Raw genomic sequence first — 19,111 nt, forward strand, 5'->3', positions numbered from 1 at the left:
ATGTATAATTTTTCTTCATTCCTAGATGCCTCTTTCCATCTTCCTAAATTATATAGTATTTGAAAAAGCAATGGAACAAGAAGGAGGTGAATTGTGACCCAGTTAAACTAATGTCCGTTGCAATACCTGAATTGAGAAAGGGCAGTATATGGCCCAAGATTCTGAGTACAGGATTGGGAATAATACCTTTCTGGCTTTGTTTCTACCCTTGTTCAACCTCAGTTGGTTTCGTTAATCATACTGCGCTTGCATGTTATGGAAATTACAGAACACTTACTTTTGAAGTGGCTTTTATTGGGTTGGTCAACTTACTTGGGAAGAGCGTGATGATAATGAGGCTTAAATAAATGATGTGAGAACCATTACTTTAGGATCCTTTAACTTTGTAGGCAGATGGCTACACCCACAATTGAGTATAACCTCTACCATTGTTCAGTCATTTAAAAACGATTTCGAAGGATAAGGGGTGATAATTAACAAGGATGTGCTAAGTGGAAAATAATTAAATCATTTTATTATATGAAAGTTTATTATAGATTGCTTTAAACAAAAACCTGTGACATTTTCTGGATAATTAGCTTTTAATAACTTTCTCAGTCCCTTTGTGTATACAAATGTTTAGTGAGAACATCAAGTACGTTTTGAAAAGTACGGAAGTAGTATGTTATGATTCATTCTTTTCTGATACTAAAATGCCAGCTTAGAAACTGGCATAAAGTTTGACTATATATATGCATTTTTTTTCCTATAGCTTCCCTGAAATCTGTATTTTACATCTATCTTTTATAGGGAGATAAAAAATTAAGGTGTGATTCTGCTGATCTTCGACATGACATTGATCGTCGGAGAAAAGAAAGAAGTAAAGAACGGGGGGATTCCAAGGGCTCCAGGGAATCCAGTGGATCAAGAAAGCAGGAAAAAACTCCAAAAGATTACAAGGAATACAAATCTTACAAAGATGACAGGTAATTGTTAACACTGTCTGAGTTAGGTTTTAGCTTCTAATTAGCCTTTAATAATTGTCAGCTTAATTGCTTTCAATTTTGACTGTGTAATCGAATGTTTAAATTTAAACAATTAAAATTATTTGTTTTACAGCAAAAATGTATTTGTCTTTTACACGGCTTATGGTGGATGAGGACAAAAACTTTGGAATAGCAAGCTAACACTGAAAAAAAAAATGACAAATTAATGTGTCCTATTATCCAGGCTACATCAGGAGGTTGGACTTCAATGCAGTGCATTTCTAGAAACAGTTTGTGTAAGAACTTTGGTTCGTTATGCTTGATTCCGCACTTTTTCAACTCATAACACCCAGAGTACAAGAATTTTAAACTGATATCTAGTGGTTTAACATGGGAGAGATGGGGGGAGGAAGGACTAGTTTTATGAAATAGCAATGTGTATTAGTCTTTCAAAGTAATGTTTCCATGGATACTGTTAGCAGTGGTAAGAGTTAACGCAGGTATGACCTTTTCGAGTGTTGCATTAGAATCATGTAAAATTGATCATCATAGAGTCAAATAAATTATAGGAATACTAAGTATCATAGATAATCGTTTTTCTTGCTATTCATTAGGTAAATGGCGGATTTTACTTGTGTTTTAAAATTTATGACTGGTATTTTTTATAGCATATGCTTTTTATTTCAATAATGGAGTTACAGCCCAAACCATTTCAACTGTTCTCACCCAGGGTGTACAAACTGCAGTCATTTTGAAACTTGGCCTTAAGAACATTCTTACTTTTTCCTACTCTTCTCTTCCTTTCGTTAAAGTAAAAATAAAGTTAAAAATATTGAAGAACTGACCCTTATTCTTGAAGTTTCCAGACTGCTAGTCTCTAACTGGCAGGTCATAGCATGTTTTTCAGTAGTGATGTAAAACAAATATTGAAAGAGAATGGAAACAGATTATGTCAAAGTTTAACACCCAATCATTTTAGTTATGTAATGATTTTAATAGAGGATAGTTTTTTTGACTTGAAAAATATCCCTTTTATTGTAAGATTCAACAGGGTCATTCTTTTTAAAAATAGCACTTTTTTTTTGTTTCCTTTATTTATTTTGCAGTAAACATAAAAGTAGAGAGCAAGATCATTCTCGATCTTCATCCTCTTCAGCATCACCTTCTTCTCCCAGTTCTCGAGAAGAAAAGGAGAGTAAGAAGGAAAGAGAAGAAGAATTTAAAACTCACCATGAACTGAAAGAATACTCAGGCTTTGCAGGAGTTAGCCGACCACGAGGAACCTTTGTAAGTAATAAAATTATCTTTGATTGTTTGATAAAACTTTAGAGTATTGTACATAAGGAAAGTATATGATTTAGATACTGTCTACTGTATCAGTCATTACCCCTATAGGCAGAATTAGTCTTGAAAAGTGAAATGGTATTTGAAATATCTTCATTAAGAAATGCCATTTAGGGGGAATGAGGAGGGGCTGGAGCTGGGATGGTGCTTTCTTTGTATATAAAGTAAAAAAAATAAATGTTTTTGCCTAATTTGAAAAAGATAAAATGCCATTTTGAGATCTAGAAGCATCTGTACAATCTAGATACTTAAGTTTGGAATCAGTAACTGTACATAATGCTTAAAGACCCAAGAGTCAAGGAAAGTTAATGATTGAGATCAATTTCTTTAATCACTTAGTTTTTGAAATGGTATCTTGAAACAAATAAAATCCTTACGTTCATTTGTGTATTAACAGCTATTTTCACTTTTGCCTGTTTTCTTTAAGTCCTTGTTTATAAGTGTATCAATCATAGAAATTGTATAACTTTTTATTTTACATAACATACACATTTCTCCATGTTTTTGTAAATTTGTTATAATTATTAATTTAATGACTTCATAGTAGTGCATCTTCTTGACTTTAATTTCTAGATTCAGACTCCTACTTTGAGCACGTATCCAGTTGGTTATTAGTAGGGTTCATTAACTAGATCATTTGGGAAAGAGAAGAGCTTTTCTTTTGTAATGGTGATGGTGTAGTTGAACACTTGGGACTCTTTTATGTAATTCAAAAGAATTAGACAACTCTTTTGGCTAGTAAAAGGGAGAACAACCAGCTTGATTATTTTAAAATATTAGTTCAGGCCATGAAAATGCAGTATTCTAACACTTAGGTTGACTGTGCATTTCTTCTTAACCTACTCAACTTTTCAGTAGGCAGAATTTTTTGCCTCCCTACTGGTATAAAATGGCCACCCTTTCCAGCCTCAGTGGCTATGAAATTGAGATTCAGGAAGGAAATTAGGGAGTATGCTTTTTGTTACTGCAGTAAAATTAGAGTTTGCATGTAACTTAATACCTTTTGATTTCATTACTAAACAACTTTGTTAATGTTAATCAGTTTCGAATTAGAGGCAGAGGAAGAGCCAGAGGAGTTTTTGCTGGGACAAATACTGGTCCAAACAACTCAAATACTACTTTTCAAAAGAGACCGAAGGAAGAGGAATGGGATCCAGAATATACCCCAAAGAGCAAGAAGTACTTCTTGGTGGGTGTTAGAAATCTCTGTTTATTTGGTTTGCATTAATTTTCAAAGCATACTGGGTGAATACATTTGAGTACAGGTATCCACTACTGTGAGACAATTTCACCATAATGTGGGAAACCTTTTTAAAAATTCATTACCCAGATGATTTGAAGTTTTGAAAATGTGGGTCCCTTTAGTCCTGTTTATACTTTATTAATATCTCCTATGGGCTGATCAGGGTAAAGTAAAAATATACCTGATTTGATAGCCACATTCAGAGAAGAACATTAACTTGTTTCTTATCTGTCTGTAAAGACGGTGGCAGTTGTAGAAACTTCTCATTAAGATTTACCTTTCATCATCGCAGTTATTTGTTTAAATGAACAGGCAAGGAGAATTCTTTCACAGCACATGTAATTAAGAATCTCAGGAGGCTGTTAACTTTTATTGGAGTAAATAGAAGATGAAATACTACATTCTGGAAAACTTGCTAGATACACACTAATTTGGTGGTTCTTCGTGATGCTCTTCTCTCTAAAGTAGTTTTCTAAGGGATGAAGCTAGAGGAGGTGGGTCCTGAAAAAAATCTCTAGATAATGATATAAATTTTCTGCTCTTTTGGCATGGGGGAAGAGGATTCATCCAATGTTATAGACACCAAGAAAATACCAAAAACTATTAGCAGGAATACTCATTTTTGTCATAGCTCCTTGGGGAAGACTAGTTGTTTTGTTTAAATGAGGAGAAAATAGTATTGGATTTTGTAGAAATGTGTCTTTCATTTGGCTTTTTATGAATATATTTTGAGTAAACTTGAATGTCCATGACATCTACTAAGTAAGAGTATAGAGCTGTATTCTGAAGTAGAGCTATATTTTGTTTCAAGACTGGGCATTGTAGTTGGTTCAAAAATTGATTTCCATTTGCCCCTTTTTTTGGGTACTTTAATGAGCAAGAGTCTGAAGAAGTTAAATATATTTTTACAGAACACATTATGTATAATGTTTACACAGCATATATTCCTGTGAGGAGAAATTTATGCTTGAGTTGACAGTCTGAAAAGCAAAAGTGAATCATCCTGATGGAGAGAACTCCAGTACTCAGCTGGCTAGATGGTCGGTGTAATTTTGGGAAGGTTAAGAAAAAACAGGGGCCAAATTGTGGAAGGCCATAATACTGTAATAAATGTGGATGTTAGGCAGAGTTTAGGAAAGCATGATTGTGAAAACAGATCTGAGAAATATTGAGTGTCTGAACTAAGAGGCTAAATTTGAGGAAAGTTAAGAAAATAACATTTATTAGTATTTCTTCAGGGACCTACTAGTTGGGTGTTGGTAGTGAGAAGAAGGAATCTCTCCAAGATAGGGAATATAGGGTAAAGAAACTCATTGGAGGTGAAGATTAAGTTTTGTTTTTGAAATGCCTGGGAGGAATTGAGTGGAGGTATGCAATAAATAGGTAATTGCTAATGCAGGTATGGAGAGAAAAATCTAGACTAAGCCATCATCTTACCAGTCACAAAGCCACAACAAGATCACCCAGTATGAAGAGAAGAGATTATAAGGTCAACCTTTCAAAGGTGGGATGAGGAATGAGAGTAATAATGCCAGACAAGTAGAACAGATGTGAAAGTTGAGGCAAGTGAGAAGTGAACAAGTAGATAGTAATTAATTGCTTAACACTTCACATTTTACAAATACTTAATTTAGGCCAGACCTTGACTTTTTATGGCATTCTTTTAAGTATCTGGTACCATAATTTTTGTCTTAAATTGGAACATAATCATTTTTGCTTGACACATAATTAGGTATTAATCAAGAGTGTTACTTTAAAAATTTAGCCACTTGTAAGTAGCAGTAACATTTTGTATGTTGCTTTTCTGGGATGTATTTAAAAATCTTTGTTTCTGTATAAGACGTACATGTACATTTGTCACAGACTAATGTTCACTAGAAGTGAAATTAACACATCACATTTTTTCTTAAAAATCAGTTCCCAAAGTTAATTATTTTGGTTCTTAATGAGCCATTGGAATGACAACTTTGGTTTTCACATGGGTATTTGAATTTAAAATATTTTGCATATTCTGCAAAGATACTTACTAGACTTTTCAGACAGCTAATGTTGAGAATAGAAATATATAAAAATTATAATTGAGAATAAATGAAGTTGAAAACTATAGATTCTTCTAGGTTCTTTCAGAATAATCGACAAGCATGGAAATTTTGTCCATAGTAATGAAACATTAATACTTAGTAGTGACAATAATGAGTAACATTTATTGAGTATATGTACCATGCTAGACATCATTCTAAGTGTTTTACATATATCTATTTTCATGCTTATAAAGTCCTTTTGAGGTAGGGTCATTATCCACTTGTACAGATGAAAAACCGAGGTACAGAGATTGAGCAGCTTGACCAAAGGTACATGGCCAGTAGGAGTGGGGTCAGGTTTTGAACCCATGCCTTGGTCTCCAAACCCAAGGTTCTTAAAGTACTGTTATCGTTTTTCCTCTAGTCCTGAGTAATAACATTTGTTCATTTATTGTTTTCTTATCTGAAACTCCCCATTTCAGAACTTTGAATTATGCAGAGATAAAGTAATGTTTTCAATAATAAGTACTCCAGGAAGGAGAACAGCGTTAGAACCTGAAATTCTGTTCAGGGGTGAGAGTATGTGAAGAGTTGGAGCAAGTGCAAAAGTACTGATATGGGCAAATTCTTGATGTTGAGTTGATGTCATCTGAGGAAAAGAAAATCCCTGGTGGGGAAAGGGGTTTGGATTGGAGTTTTAATAAATTAACTGTTTGAAACTCAATCATTCTGTAAGGAAGAAATAGGATTCAGAAGGTCTTGGTTCTAATATGGCCTCCTTTCTTAACATATTTTTGGCTGTGTATTACGAATATCTAATGTCCCCTTTATCATCTGTGAAGTAATTTTTTAAAATTGTAATAAGAGTGAAATCTTGGATGTAAGAATTTGAGGATTATGCTTAGCAACAAAATGTCACTTAGGTAGCTGCTAGGATACCCTCTGAAAAAATGTAATCTTCTAGCTTCTGTTTTGTTTATTTTCAGATGATTTTATGTTTAAAAGTAATGGCTAGTTAAACTCTAGTGTCTAGCTTTGCCACTATTTCTATTTCTGTTTCAGCTAACTCTTAGCTACCTCGTATGGTAATCATTTACTGTCACCAAGATAGCTGGGAAATGTATTCTGTGGATGATGGGCATACGAGGCAGTGGAAAAGACTGGCTCTGTAGCCTTGGGCAAGTTACTTAATTTCTCTGTGCCTCAGTTTCTTTGTATCTAAAGTGGGGTTAATTAAGAGTATTTTACAGGGTTGTTCTCAGGATTAGATGAGTAAATACATGGAAAGTGCTCCGAACAGTGCCTCATTCTTAGTAATAAGCACCCTATAAGCTTTGTTAATACTACCATGGTTTGAGTGCTTGCTTGTCAGACACTGGGCTGGGCACTTTCAGATCATTTGTGTTCCTTCAAGGTTATCTTGTTTTTTAAAGTGAGGAAGTAAAGTTACACAGTTTCTGTTAAGATTTAAACCCATGCCTCTGGCTTCAAAACTTAATTGTTTCTTCCTACAAGTCCATGGAATACTGTGTAAATACCTCAAACAAAAAACCACAAACTCTATAAAATTAGTTGTGCTAGTACCAAAAGGAATCCTGAAATTAATGTAATTGTATGTGCATATTATTTTGAGAGGCAGACTATTGTAAAATAGTTTATTCTGGGTTTACAGTTAAACTTCCTGACATTGAAATTTATACTTACGATAGTTCCTACATTCATTCTTCGAGCCATGCATACCTTTAGCTAGTCATCTTTCATTGGTTTGATAGATTATTAGAAATTGGTAAGAACTCTTTCTTACAGTCTGTTAATTACATGTGTGAACTTTTCAAATCATGCAGAAGGGTGATCTGTATTACATGAATATGCACAAAGGCACATTCCATGTTTTAAAAAGGTGCTCATGCAATATATTAAAAAATGTTTTAGTGTCTTTTGGACAGTTGATCAGTATCAGTACTCCGTGTTATGCAATACTGTTGGCATTATGCCTGTCGTCTTACAGAGGGGCATCATTCCCATTTTGTAGGTATAAACCTGAATTTGAGATGGGCAGCAGTTAATCGAATTATATTACAGGAGAACTTTGACTTTTTGTATTTTGGGATGTAATACTCATCTGCTCACCCACAAAGTCAAGTACTTTTCAGTTCTGCAGATTGTTTTGATTAATGGAATAATTTGTAATTTGGGAAACATTTATATTTGGATACAGTTAATGAAAAATTAATATTGGAATGTAATAGCTGCAGTATTTTAGGTTAGTGAAGAAGTAAGTTGAAGTATTACTCTAGGGACCATGCTGTTGTGATTTGGCATGTGAGATTCCCTTGCCCAGAAGATTGACGTGTAATACGTACTGATTTAGATGTAAATCTCAGGATTTTAAAAATCTGTTCCTATATGGGAGGTATAATTCTAACCACCTATTTTATTTGGTTAATGTTACTGATAATGTTGTAATGACGTTTTTTATATTTTGTCGCATATTTATGACTAATTTTGTGAGGAAAATATCTCATTTACATGCAGTGTATGAATAAGTAGACATACATTGAAATAATAATGGAAAGCAAAAAAGTAAAAATTAGGAAATTGGCAGTAATTTAGCAGTTGAGATTCTCCAAAAAATTATCTGGTCTCTCAAATGCTTGGGTTACTAAGCAATAAGATGTAATTACTTGCTTTCACGATGCAGTATATGTTTGTTAAAAAGTTCAATTTTATTGGTTTTGTTTTGTTGTGTTTAGAACAGTACCAATCTCATATCCAATCTGCAGAAAGTTTTTGCCATGACTTACTATTAGGGATATAGTCATCTTCCTTAAAAAAAGATATTTCAGTGATGATTGTTTTTTAACCTTTCTGTAGCATGATGACAGAGATGATGGTGTGGATTATTGGGCCAAAAGAGGAAGAGGTCGTGGTACCTTTCAGCGTGGCAGAGGGCGCTTTAACTTCAAAAAATCAGGTAGCAGTCCAAAATGGACTCATGATAAATACCAAGGGGACGGGATTGTTGAAGATGAAGAGGAGACCATGGAAAATAATGAAGAAAAGAAGGACAGGCGCAAAGAAGAAAAGGTAGAAATTTTCAACTTGTTGGTGATTCTAACGGATTTTCTTTATATGTATGGGTTTGGTGGGCCAATTTATTTAATTTTTAGGAAAAGTGATTATTTTGGATCATTTTTACTCTTCGTACTTTTGCTAATCTTTATTTTCTCTCTCTTTTTTAAAAATAGGAATAATAAATCTGAAGTGAGATTGCAACAGAGAACAGAACTTGCACCCACCATTTTTTTACATGATTTTTGTTTTCAAATAAGAATGTAAGCATTTTACTTAAATTTTACTGTTTGCAAGTAGTCTAGAGAAATTTTGTTTTAAGTCTTCAAATATCTTGAAAAATAGTAGACTGTATGTTGAAAATTGTACTGAAATAAAGTAGAAAATTGTTACGTACCATATTTGTAACTATCAACTTTTAAAAAAATACTTTTACTGTTTTTGTTACATGCATTGTAATTCTGCTTTGTCTATAAGATATGGTCAAGTACAGCTCTGTGAAAGTTCTGATTCTCTTCCCTCCCTGTTTGTTAATGATTATTCTGAAGTAAACGTTAGCTCTACATACCCTGGACGGCAATTGTTTATAGAGACCACATTAATTACTTTAATGGTATACATCTATTTAACATTCTCCTTAATTCAAACACACTACATTGTAGGGTGACTAATTTTTGAAGTATACCACAGAAAAAATTGTTACTTTGGTAAACTAAGCTAGTTTAACACCTAAGCAAATGTTTAAGAAAGGAAAAAAAGGCTTTGCCAATAACTAAAAAAAAATAGTACAAGCTTTTAAAAGTTAGATTGAAAAGTATGAGGTTTTTTGGTTTGTTTTTTTTTTTTTTACTGAAAGCAAACAGTGGCCTATAAAAATCTTAGGAGCCATTATTTAAGCTCAAAATTCAGTGTTCTCTTTCTGTTTTTATTTGAAAGTTTTGAGTCATGGTCTTAGATATCAGCTATTTTTTGAGCAAGGAAACTGGTTTGTAACAATACAAATAAAAACCCCATTGCTACCAAATGTCTTATTTAAAAAAAAAAAGACAAAACCTATAATCCTGGTATTGGTGTGGAAGAGGATTATCCTGCAAAATAACCTGATACGTTAAAAAGATGTGTACCTGATTTCATATCTTACATATTTATTTGAGCTTTTGAACAGATGAATCATTAGTTTGTAGTCTAACCATAAGGAAAAATAGGTGAACAGAATATACTGTTCATTAGTAGTATTTTAAGTAACTTGTTTTTCAAATGTCATCAATAAAAAATTTGACAGGAAGCTTGTTGCAGCATTGATCTAACTTGTTTATTTTTTTTCCATATTTCAATTGCAGTTTGTAAAATGGGTTTTTCTTCTCAAGGGTTCTATTCAGATAGATAATATTTCAAATGTGAATTACCTTTGTGTTTATGCTGGTATCTCATAAAAGGAATGAAAATCCAAAATAGTACATTTCAGTGTTAAATCTGTCTGCTCTGTAATCATATATGATAAAAGTAGTCAAATTTCATTTGCTAATTCAGCATCTAAATTAGTTGTATATGTTTACATTAAAAGGGGCTAATGTTTATTCTGTTAGTGTAAACTTTTAAACATCTTAAGTGTATGGCTCTTCCATTCTCACTGATGATTTGCAATTCTTCTAGCACCTTGATTGCAGTCAGGAACATTAGCTAAGAGCTGTAAGAGGGAAAAATATGAAAACAAAACTCAATGTATGTGATGCTCATGCCCCTAAGATCCTTAAGTATTGCATGATTTCTCCTATTTTGTTCTTCTGAAGTTGTTAGAGCAGAGGAAATACTGTCATAGCAAGTATGTGTTGCATTAATTAGGACATAACTAATACTCTCCTAGTCAGAATAATACTTAATTACATGCTGAAGCAACATGGATTTGATCTGTATGACAGGAAAATTTTCACAACCATTTTATTTTATACAAATAAATTTAGCTTTACTTTAGCAGTTACTGGTTAGGTTACTGAATTTATGCATGACTATAAATGTGCAGTTTTGCTTTTCCACATAAGACAGCAGGGAAAGGGAGATTACTGAGAAATTATTTAATAGGGAGTGGGGAAAAAGCTACGTGAAAAGTCCTGTCAGGAGGTTATGTTTTAAGTGCAAATGCATTGCTTTAACCCAAATATATACATGATTTGATTACTTTTATTAAAATTGAGGAAAGTATCCTACCAGAATATAGTAAGAACTGTGATTGTGGAAACACTGCGATAGAATACCATTGTGGGTGTTAACTTTTTCAGAGCCAAGCACATAAAAAGTAACCTGTGTGAATTTTTTTAAACCACAGTTTAACTCCACACTTCACGACATGTTATAAAAGCTGAATGGTTCTTTTACAAGTGCCAGAATATAGTAACTCTGATACCTGCATTAACAGGCTTCTTTTTGCCTAGAGAAGGAAAATAAAAATGAACCAAAGGATACTTCCAGAAAGGATTAAGAAAGCTGTTTAAGAAGGCCATGACTCAGTCCTTAGGTGTGTATCTCTCTCAACATCCTAGGAATTTTAATATAAAAAGCAAAATTTGTTTTTCCAATTGCAGCCTACTTCAAGAAATTACTGTTGTTCCCTTTTGTCACAGTTAAGATCAAGTGTTGGGAATTCAGTTATAATTTGAGTAAAAATATACCCAATAAGAATGAATGTAGACGGCTAAACGATTCTTACTCAGTGTGATGTATAATGCAACAGGGACCCTTGTAAATTGTCATATGCCAATAAAATGTTGTAAGTGGTAATAACTGTTGTTTGTTTACCTGATTTTGAGATTATTTCTTTGTCTGTCTATATAACTGATTTCCATGGCTTGTTTCTAGATTTTAGAATACCAGCTCATCTGTTAGTATAATTACTGGTATAGTGTGATTTTTTTGGGGGGGAGTTGATAAATGTTTTATAAAATTGCTCAAATCCCTATTTGTTTTTTTCTTTTTCCCCTGGGAAAATGGGAAATTCTGTAGTGGATAATTCCAAGCCATTATTAGAGAACACAAGAATTCCAGATTTCTAGTCTACCTCTCATGTTCCCGTGTTCATAGAGGAACTTGTCAGCTATAATATGGTGGAGAATCAGTATTAGTTCTCCTCTTTCTAAAAATAGTAGTAGTCAGTAGATAACTGAAGAGTGTTTTTTTGATGTGGTTTTTATGTGTGTGTGTGTGTGTGTGTGTGTGTGTCTTTGTTCGCTTTTCAGTAAGATCTGGTGTAATTATTACCATGCCCATCTTCTAAGTTATTTGAAATATAAAATGAGCCATTCTGCAGTTTCAAACAAAAGATTTTGACAAATACTTGTGCTAAGACAGATAAGTTTTGCCTAATATAAATTGCAAATTATCCCTTTAAAACTTTGTCAAAGAAATAACTCTGTGTATGCCCAACTATACTGGATAATTTTAACGTTATGTACTAGTTACCTTTGTAAAAGTGTGTTATCTTACTGGGGACAATTATTTAACTTTTTTTTTAAGAGTTGCTTTTTTCTTTTTCTCTTTGAGTTTCAACTGGAATCCCTTCGGGATATACTTTATTCCATGTGGAACAATATTCCTTTCACATTCAGAAAGAGAAGTGCAAAGAATTACCTGAGTTTATGAAGTTGCTAAATAGGGAAGACACATGGAGAAATAAACTTCACTGTCATGGAACTGTATTTGACTAGAGTCAGTCTGAGTAGTAGATTGTGATACATCCCTCAACAAAATTTTGGAGTATTATCTGTTCCATACATGTAGGGTTCTCAGTTGAAATCATTATTGTTAAATCTGAATGTCAGGGTCTAATGGTTCAGTTTATTGAGGCAGATGTTAAAACTTCATTAACATAGACTCCTAATTTTTAAGTGAAAAGGTTTTGTTACTCGATTATTGGCATCCAGGAATATATAGAAGTTACTGTATTCCATTGTCTGACTTGAGAGCCTTTGTAGAGATTGTTTAGATTTAGGAGCTGAACTCATGTTTTTCAGAAACATTCAGTTATGATTAGTGTGTGTCAGTTATGCAAATGAAGCCAAAGTTGTACATTAAGTGTACTAGTTCTCTTTATATTGTTATGTTACCTCCTTATAGTTTAGCTTTTAAAAATGGATCCCACTGGTTAAAAAAGAGAAAGAACAGGCATTAGAATGGCACTTCACCACTACTAGAAGAAAAATTCCAAATAATGTTTCTTTAATTATAATGATCTGTACATAAGAAAAATATTTTTTCTAAGGACACTTGAGATGTTTCACATCTGTGAACTGATTTGCAGTGCTCTTAAAATGCAGAAGATAATCTGGGTTCTTGAAGTAGAAAAGGGTAGGTAAGTCTTTATGCTATTCTCCTAAAATTGGAATCAGATTTTTCTTAGTAATCTCTTTTGGTTCAATAATGAGCCCTCCCTTTAATAAAAGTAGATAATAGTAAGTACACTGTACAATTAGGTGATGACGGTTATATATTAACAGCATGAACTGTGTATTTGGCAATGGTAACTTCTTGATACTGTTCTAGTAATTGCAAATTCCATGGCTTGTAAAGGGCCCCAGATAAAAATAAAGAATACCACTTCCACCATTTGAAGCAACATGGATGTTCCTGGAGAATGTCATTCTAAGTGAAGCCAGAAAGAGAAAGAAAAATACCATATGAGATCGCTCATATGTGGAATCTAAAAAAAAAACAAAACATAAATACAAAACAGAAACAGACTCATAGACATAGAATACAAACTTGTGGTTACCAAGGGGGAGAGGGGTGGGAAGGGACAGAATGGGATTTCAAAATGTAGAATAGATAAATAAGATTATACTATATGGCACAGGGAAATATATACAGATCTTGTGGTAGCTCACAGTGAAAAAAAAATGTGACAATGAATGTATGTATGTTCATGTATAACTGAAAAATTGTGCTCTACACTGGAATTTGACACAACATAAAATGACTAACTCAATAAAAAAATGTTAAAAAGAAAAAACAAAAACCACTTTCACCCTCCAGAATAGTAGTTTAGTTGCAAACTTCTCTTGTCCTTGATTATGGGAGGTCATAGTTTTTCTTTTGTCGTATTTATACTGGAAAGGGAAAACTAGAAACTTAAACTTCCAGGCTACTTCTAAGGGTGCCATGAGGGGAATGTTAAATACAGTTGGAATTTTTTTTTGTGTGTGGGGGGGGGAAAGAAATGGAATATCAGCAAATGTATGCATAAAGAGATACTTATACAGCATTTAACTGGTTAATGTCAGTTTATAATTATCTTTTACTCCTATGTTTGGTGATGATACTCAACTTTCAGACTCAAAAATGTCAGCTCATTTTCACTGCTGTGGTAACTGGTAAAGATATTTATCATTTGCCCTAGTTGCTGCATTAGTCTTCTAGTTTGGACACCTGAACTTTTAAATTTCATCTTCTTAATCGCCATCTGTGGGACATTTTTCAATTGAAAATTGTCTAAAATAAGCTAAAAATTCTTCAGTGTCTTCTCGTTGCCTAAATCTTAGTCAAGGTGAACTGCAGGAATTCCCTGTTCCCTCAAGGTGAGCTCTTTTTTTTTTTTGCTTTGTTGCCTTATCCCACTCCTTGTTCACTTAGGTATCTTAAAATCTTAAATCCTAGCAAAAGGGAAAAAAAAATCTGAAAAGCCCTCTTGTCTTCGTTTTTTTAGGCTAGCAACTGATTGTTTATGTGTTTTGCTTTGCTAGAGTAAATATTAGCACTTTGCATTGTGTATGGTGTACATACTACATGTAGTAAGTGCTCCTTGAGTATAAATGAAAGTATGATAACTGCATTATATGGAGAGATTGGCATTTGATTGGCATAAGCCGATTTATGGCTCTTGCTGAAACATAATTCCATCTAAGCTACCTTAAAAATGTGCTTAACGGGAGAGTTCAGATTGCTATGAACAGAAGAGTTGGATGTTTTTATAAATGCCTCAAGTTGCCTCTTCTGTGTTGTTTTGGAGAAGTGTTTAATATATTTTTAAGAGAAAACATTTAGTATATTTAGAGGTCGGAGAACCAGAAGCTTGAGTTCTGAAATACTGTCATGTGATTAATTGGGAAAGGTATGTTTACTGTAGAAAAATGATGGCTGAGATGAGTATAGCAGTCTTCAAGTACTTGAAAGGGCTTTCCCTTAGCAAGGGAAATAGAGTCAAACTCAAACCATATAGGACCCGGAAGAGCATTTGATACCACTTTATCCAGTCTCATCACTTTAATGTATTCTGTTTTTGCAGGGCAGAATCAGAGCCAGTAGGTAAAAGTAATAGGTATGTAGACTCACTGTCTCAACTGATTTTCACAGCTAGATACTTAAAAAGAGTGGGCAGCTTGTGAATAACATAGTTTTCTGTTTATAGAAGTATGGAGAATCTGGAAGGAATGCTGTGCTATCTGAAGCAAAATTTTTTCTAGTTCTCTGGATTGCTTAAGATCAAGAACTGCATTTTACTCTCAGGTGTTTGCTTTATTAAACTTATAACTGATATAGTGACAAAAAGAAGTGCTGTATTATTGCTACAGTTTTTCAATATTGTGATAGGAATGAACTTTGATATTTTTTAATAAGACATGCCAAATCTTTGGATGACAAATAACTTGCTATTAAGTGTTAAGACAATCAAAATAAGTTATTTGGGATTTTTATGAAGGAAAGTTTGAAAAATTCCTGTTACTTGGACCATGTCAGTATTAAAAATTATGAGTTGATTTTTGCTAAAATTGAAAAGGATTAAATGGAAATGTTAAGAGTACTGATAACTGGACTGGATGGTCCAGAGCAGAGTAAAACTGGAAGGACATTTTTTTCTCTGCTCTGGATTTTAACCAACTCTTTAAGTGACTAACAAGAGTCAAGGCATATGTATTTGTGAACATGATTATATCAAAAATGACAGAATCCATTAAATCATATGAATCTTTTAAAAATAATGGAACCAGAAAAATCAAGCAGCAGTTCACTTTTATTCTTTTAGCAAGGTCTAGCTGTAGTAGAATATTTTTGTTCAAAAATAGTATGAGTAGCTAATAAACACATAGGACTTTTGGACTCAGAAACACTAAGTACAGTAACCTAGGCTTTCTTTTTATACAAATTATTTTAAGGTCCAAATAAAATAAGTCTTGCTTTTAGACAAACATTTAACTTAGATTTTGTGATTTTAATATACCACAAGTGAATAGCAATTTATATAGTAGGTACAGCTACATAGGTAGTAAATCTCAATTCTTAGGTTACTGAATCATTTTTATTGTCAATACCAAAAAACAGGAGATTTTCAGAAGAACTTAACTTGAAACATGGTTTTAATATCAAGGAAAATCTTGGTCTTTTTTAATGTATTTTTATTGAAGTATAGTCAGTTTACAGTGTGTCAGTTTCTGGTGTACAGCATAATGCTTTGGTCATACATGAACATACATGTATTCTTTTTCACCATAATTTACTGTAAGATATTGAATATAGTTCCCTGTTCTGTGCAGTATGAACTTGTTTATCTATTTTATATATACTAATTAGTAATTGCAAGTCTTGAACTCCCAATTTATCCCTTCCTACCCCCTGCCCCTCTGGTAACCATAAGTTTGTGAGTTTGTTTTGTAAGTTCGTTTGTCTTTTTTTTTTTTAAGATTCCACATATAAGTAATATATTGTATAAATACTTTTTTTTCTCTTTCTGGTTTACTTAGAATGACAATCTCCAGGTACATCCATGTTGCTGCAAATGGCATTATTTTTTATGGCTGAGTAGAATTCCATCATATAAATATACCACAACTTTTTTATCCAGTCATCTGTTGATGGACATTGGTCTTAATTTGAGTGTCAATACATTTTTTGAATAAACAATTGTACAGTGTTAATGAACCTTTAAGAGTTATGTAGTCTTTAAATAGTGCTGGTCAGTTTAAGTGTACTGCATTACTACTTACTTGCCACTGAGAGGTTTCAAGTATAGGCAGCAGAACAAAAGGAAAAAGGCTCTAAATATTTTTCTTCTTTTTGAAATGTAAAGTGGTTAAGTGAAATTTCTGAGCATATGCATCCCAATCTGGGTATCCTTTTCATGAGACCCTATGGTTAAGGTTGGAGAGGCTATTGCCTACTTGGTAGAATGTTATATTGTATTCTACCCCATTACTTGAGATAATTGTAATAATTTGAGTTCTAATCACCTATAACTTAAGGCTAATGGGTTTCTACCGGGTAGTTGGCAAGACTGAGTACACATCTTTCTAGTCTTTGTTCAAACCAGCCACCAGCCTCTCTCCATTTATTCACTGGGAAAGTATGCCTAGCATTGAGGGTAAAGTCAGATAAAGTTATTGGTCTTGGGGATCCAGAACATAGTGTGATGATTAACTATAATGTATTATTAGTGGTTCTGGGGAAATGGAAACATACATCTAGATAACAAAACCAAGTATCTTTAGACAGCATTTGCTATTAAACTAGGTGACAAGCTTTTCCCAGGGACCCACAAATACCAGGTTGAGGACAAACTACCAACCTGCCTGGCATTGGTGTGAGTAGAAGGAAGAATTGGGGTAGCGTCTGACAGTCTTGAGAAAAGGAGAATCTCAAATAAGTCTACTGAAATGGGTTTTGTCCTCTCCGGTACTGAGCACAAGGTACCCCCAGTAAGGATGGGAGAGGCTGAAGTAGTTTATCCCCCACCTCAGTGAACTCTCAAATCGGACTTGTAAAGACAAGACTCCCTTTTAGGGACAGGACCCCACACTGAGGAGAAATTAATGAAAGGGGAATCACAATGAGCAGGGTAGAGACAGTAGACAGAGGAGAGGGCTTAGATTCAACTGGGAAGGGGAATTTGGCCAGGAAAATCTTAGAAAACATGCCATCATATTTCTGGACACTACTCAAAAATGGCAGAAAAGGTAGTTCTGTAAAGCCAAAAAAGTTTTACTGAACTCTACATCATTCTAGAAGTTCAGGAAAATAATTTCACTTAAAAGTGAATAATAAAAAAATCTTAGTCAAATCTCATAAAAAGGTATCAAGATGTGGTATGTATGAATACTTAAGTAAATGTAAAATGGAGGAAAGATCTCTGAACAATTAATTTTAAGGGGAAATTGTCAGCAAAGAATTCATGGAAGATGTAGCATTTGACCTGGGCCTACCTTGCTGTTACCTAAAGTTGAACATTGAGCTCTATTAATAGGGCATCCTGAAGGAGCTTTAGCACTGGTTTCCCTTCTCATGCTCTCAAGGGATGCTCTTTTGGCCCTATTATGTGCTGTTTCATATCAGACTGGAAAGGAAGAGCAAAAGGGAAGGATAAGGAGCTTGAGAAAATTCTATATAGGATTGCTGATCCATTTGCCTTCTACTTGTACATTGTCCAACAGCCCTTTCCTGCCCCTTCCATCCTTACCTCGCTTAGACTATTGGACCTGTCATTATAATCGCTATTGCTCTGCCAGTTTCTGAGTTTCAAATCATTCTTGGTGTCTGTTTTCTCTCATCCCATATACAATTATTTTATTCAACAAATACTGATTGAATGCCTACCATACACCAGGCACTCTTCTAAAGTGCTGGAGATACAGTGGGTTAAAAAAAAATAGTAAGTTCCTGTTCTGGAGTTTAGTTTGGGAGTATGTGGAGCATAAATATATACGGTCTAAGTGCTATAAAGAAAAATCAAGGAAAGAGTGGAGAGAGATGCTATTTATATATGATATTCAGAGAAAGCCTCTCTGAGGTCTCTACTAGAATGTAAGCTCCAGGGGGACAAGCACCTTACCTGCCTTGCTCATTTGCATTCCTTGTGCTTAGAATGATGCCTGGCACATAGTAGACATTCATGAATGAATGAATAAATGTGGACACAGAGAAATTAGTTGAAAAATTCTCCCATTTTAAAATTGTGTAGGTGAGCAGCAGGCACAGTTCATCTTAAATCATGTCACTCCAATGCATTTCTCCCTGAAATACGAGAAGCTGTAGCTGTTGTCTCTTAAGAAGCCAGATCAGATCAGAATTTAAAACTGGGGTATCACTTGCCATGACTTGGTCGTCACTTTACCACCCTTGGCTAGGCTAGGTCAGCGTCCGGTCCACATTTGGCAGCCTAGATAACCAGCAGCGTGTCATGAACGAACATTCTAAGTACTGCAATGCTGCAATGTTACTCGAGGACAATGTTTAGCTTCTGCTACCTACCATAGCATATAATAGATGTGCGCTGAGTGGACTAACGAATGATTAAACAATAAATCGCGACTCTTCACAGCAAGCGGACTTGGGAGAGAGGCCTCACTTCGGATCTGGATGTAGAGGATGACACACTTTCCCTGCGAAGATCTGTGTGGGGCACCAACTCCGGATCGCGGACCTGACCCGGGGGCCATAACGGCTCCGTAATGCCCGCCTGTAGACACCGGTATTTGAGGGCACTCGGGAAA

At 34.2% G+C, this 19,111-nt stretch overlaps 1 protein-coding gene across 5 annotated transcripts in view; it reads left to right on the top strand.

Moving 5' to 3' along the window:
- BCLAF1 (BCL2 associated transcription factor 1) overlaps window positions 1-11,423 on the top strand; it is a 28,162-nt gene extending 16,739 nt beyond the window's left edge. For 2 of the 5 annotated variants that reach the window (XM_010983665.3, XM_010983666.3), the window contains exons 9-13: window positions 790-965; window positions 2,072-2,252; window positions 3,352-3,498; window positions 8,448-8,660; window positions 8,822-11,423. In XM_010983665.3, coding sequence (XP_010981967.1) covers window positions 790-965; window positions 2,072-2,252; window positions 3,352-3,498; window positions 8,448-8,660; window positions 8,822-8,827 — 723 coding nt within the window. In that variant the 3' untranslated portion in view covers window positions 8,828-11,423. Of the gene's footprint in view, window positions 1-789; window positions 966-1,098; window positions 1,262-2,071; window positions 2,253-3,351; window positions 3,499-8,447; window positions 8,661-8,821 lie in introns of those variants that run through there. The other 3 variants (XM_010983668.3, XM_010983667.3, XR_837419.3) reach the window with 2 other exon arrangements.
- The last annotated feature ends 7,688 nt before the right edge of the window (window positions 11,424-19,111 follow it).

The sequence above is a fragment of the Camelus dromedarius genome, chromosome 6 (assembly GCF_036321535.1).
Source record: "Camelus dromedarius isolate mCamDro1 chromosome 6, mCamDro1.pat, whole genome shotgun sequence".
Classification (NCBI taxonomy): domain Eukaryota; kingdom Metazoa; phylum Chordata; class Mammalia; order Artiodactyla; family Camelidae; genus Camelus; species Camelus dromedarius.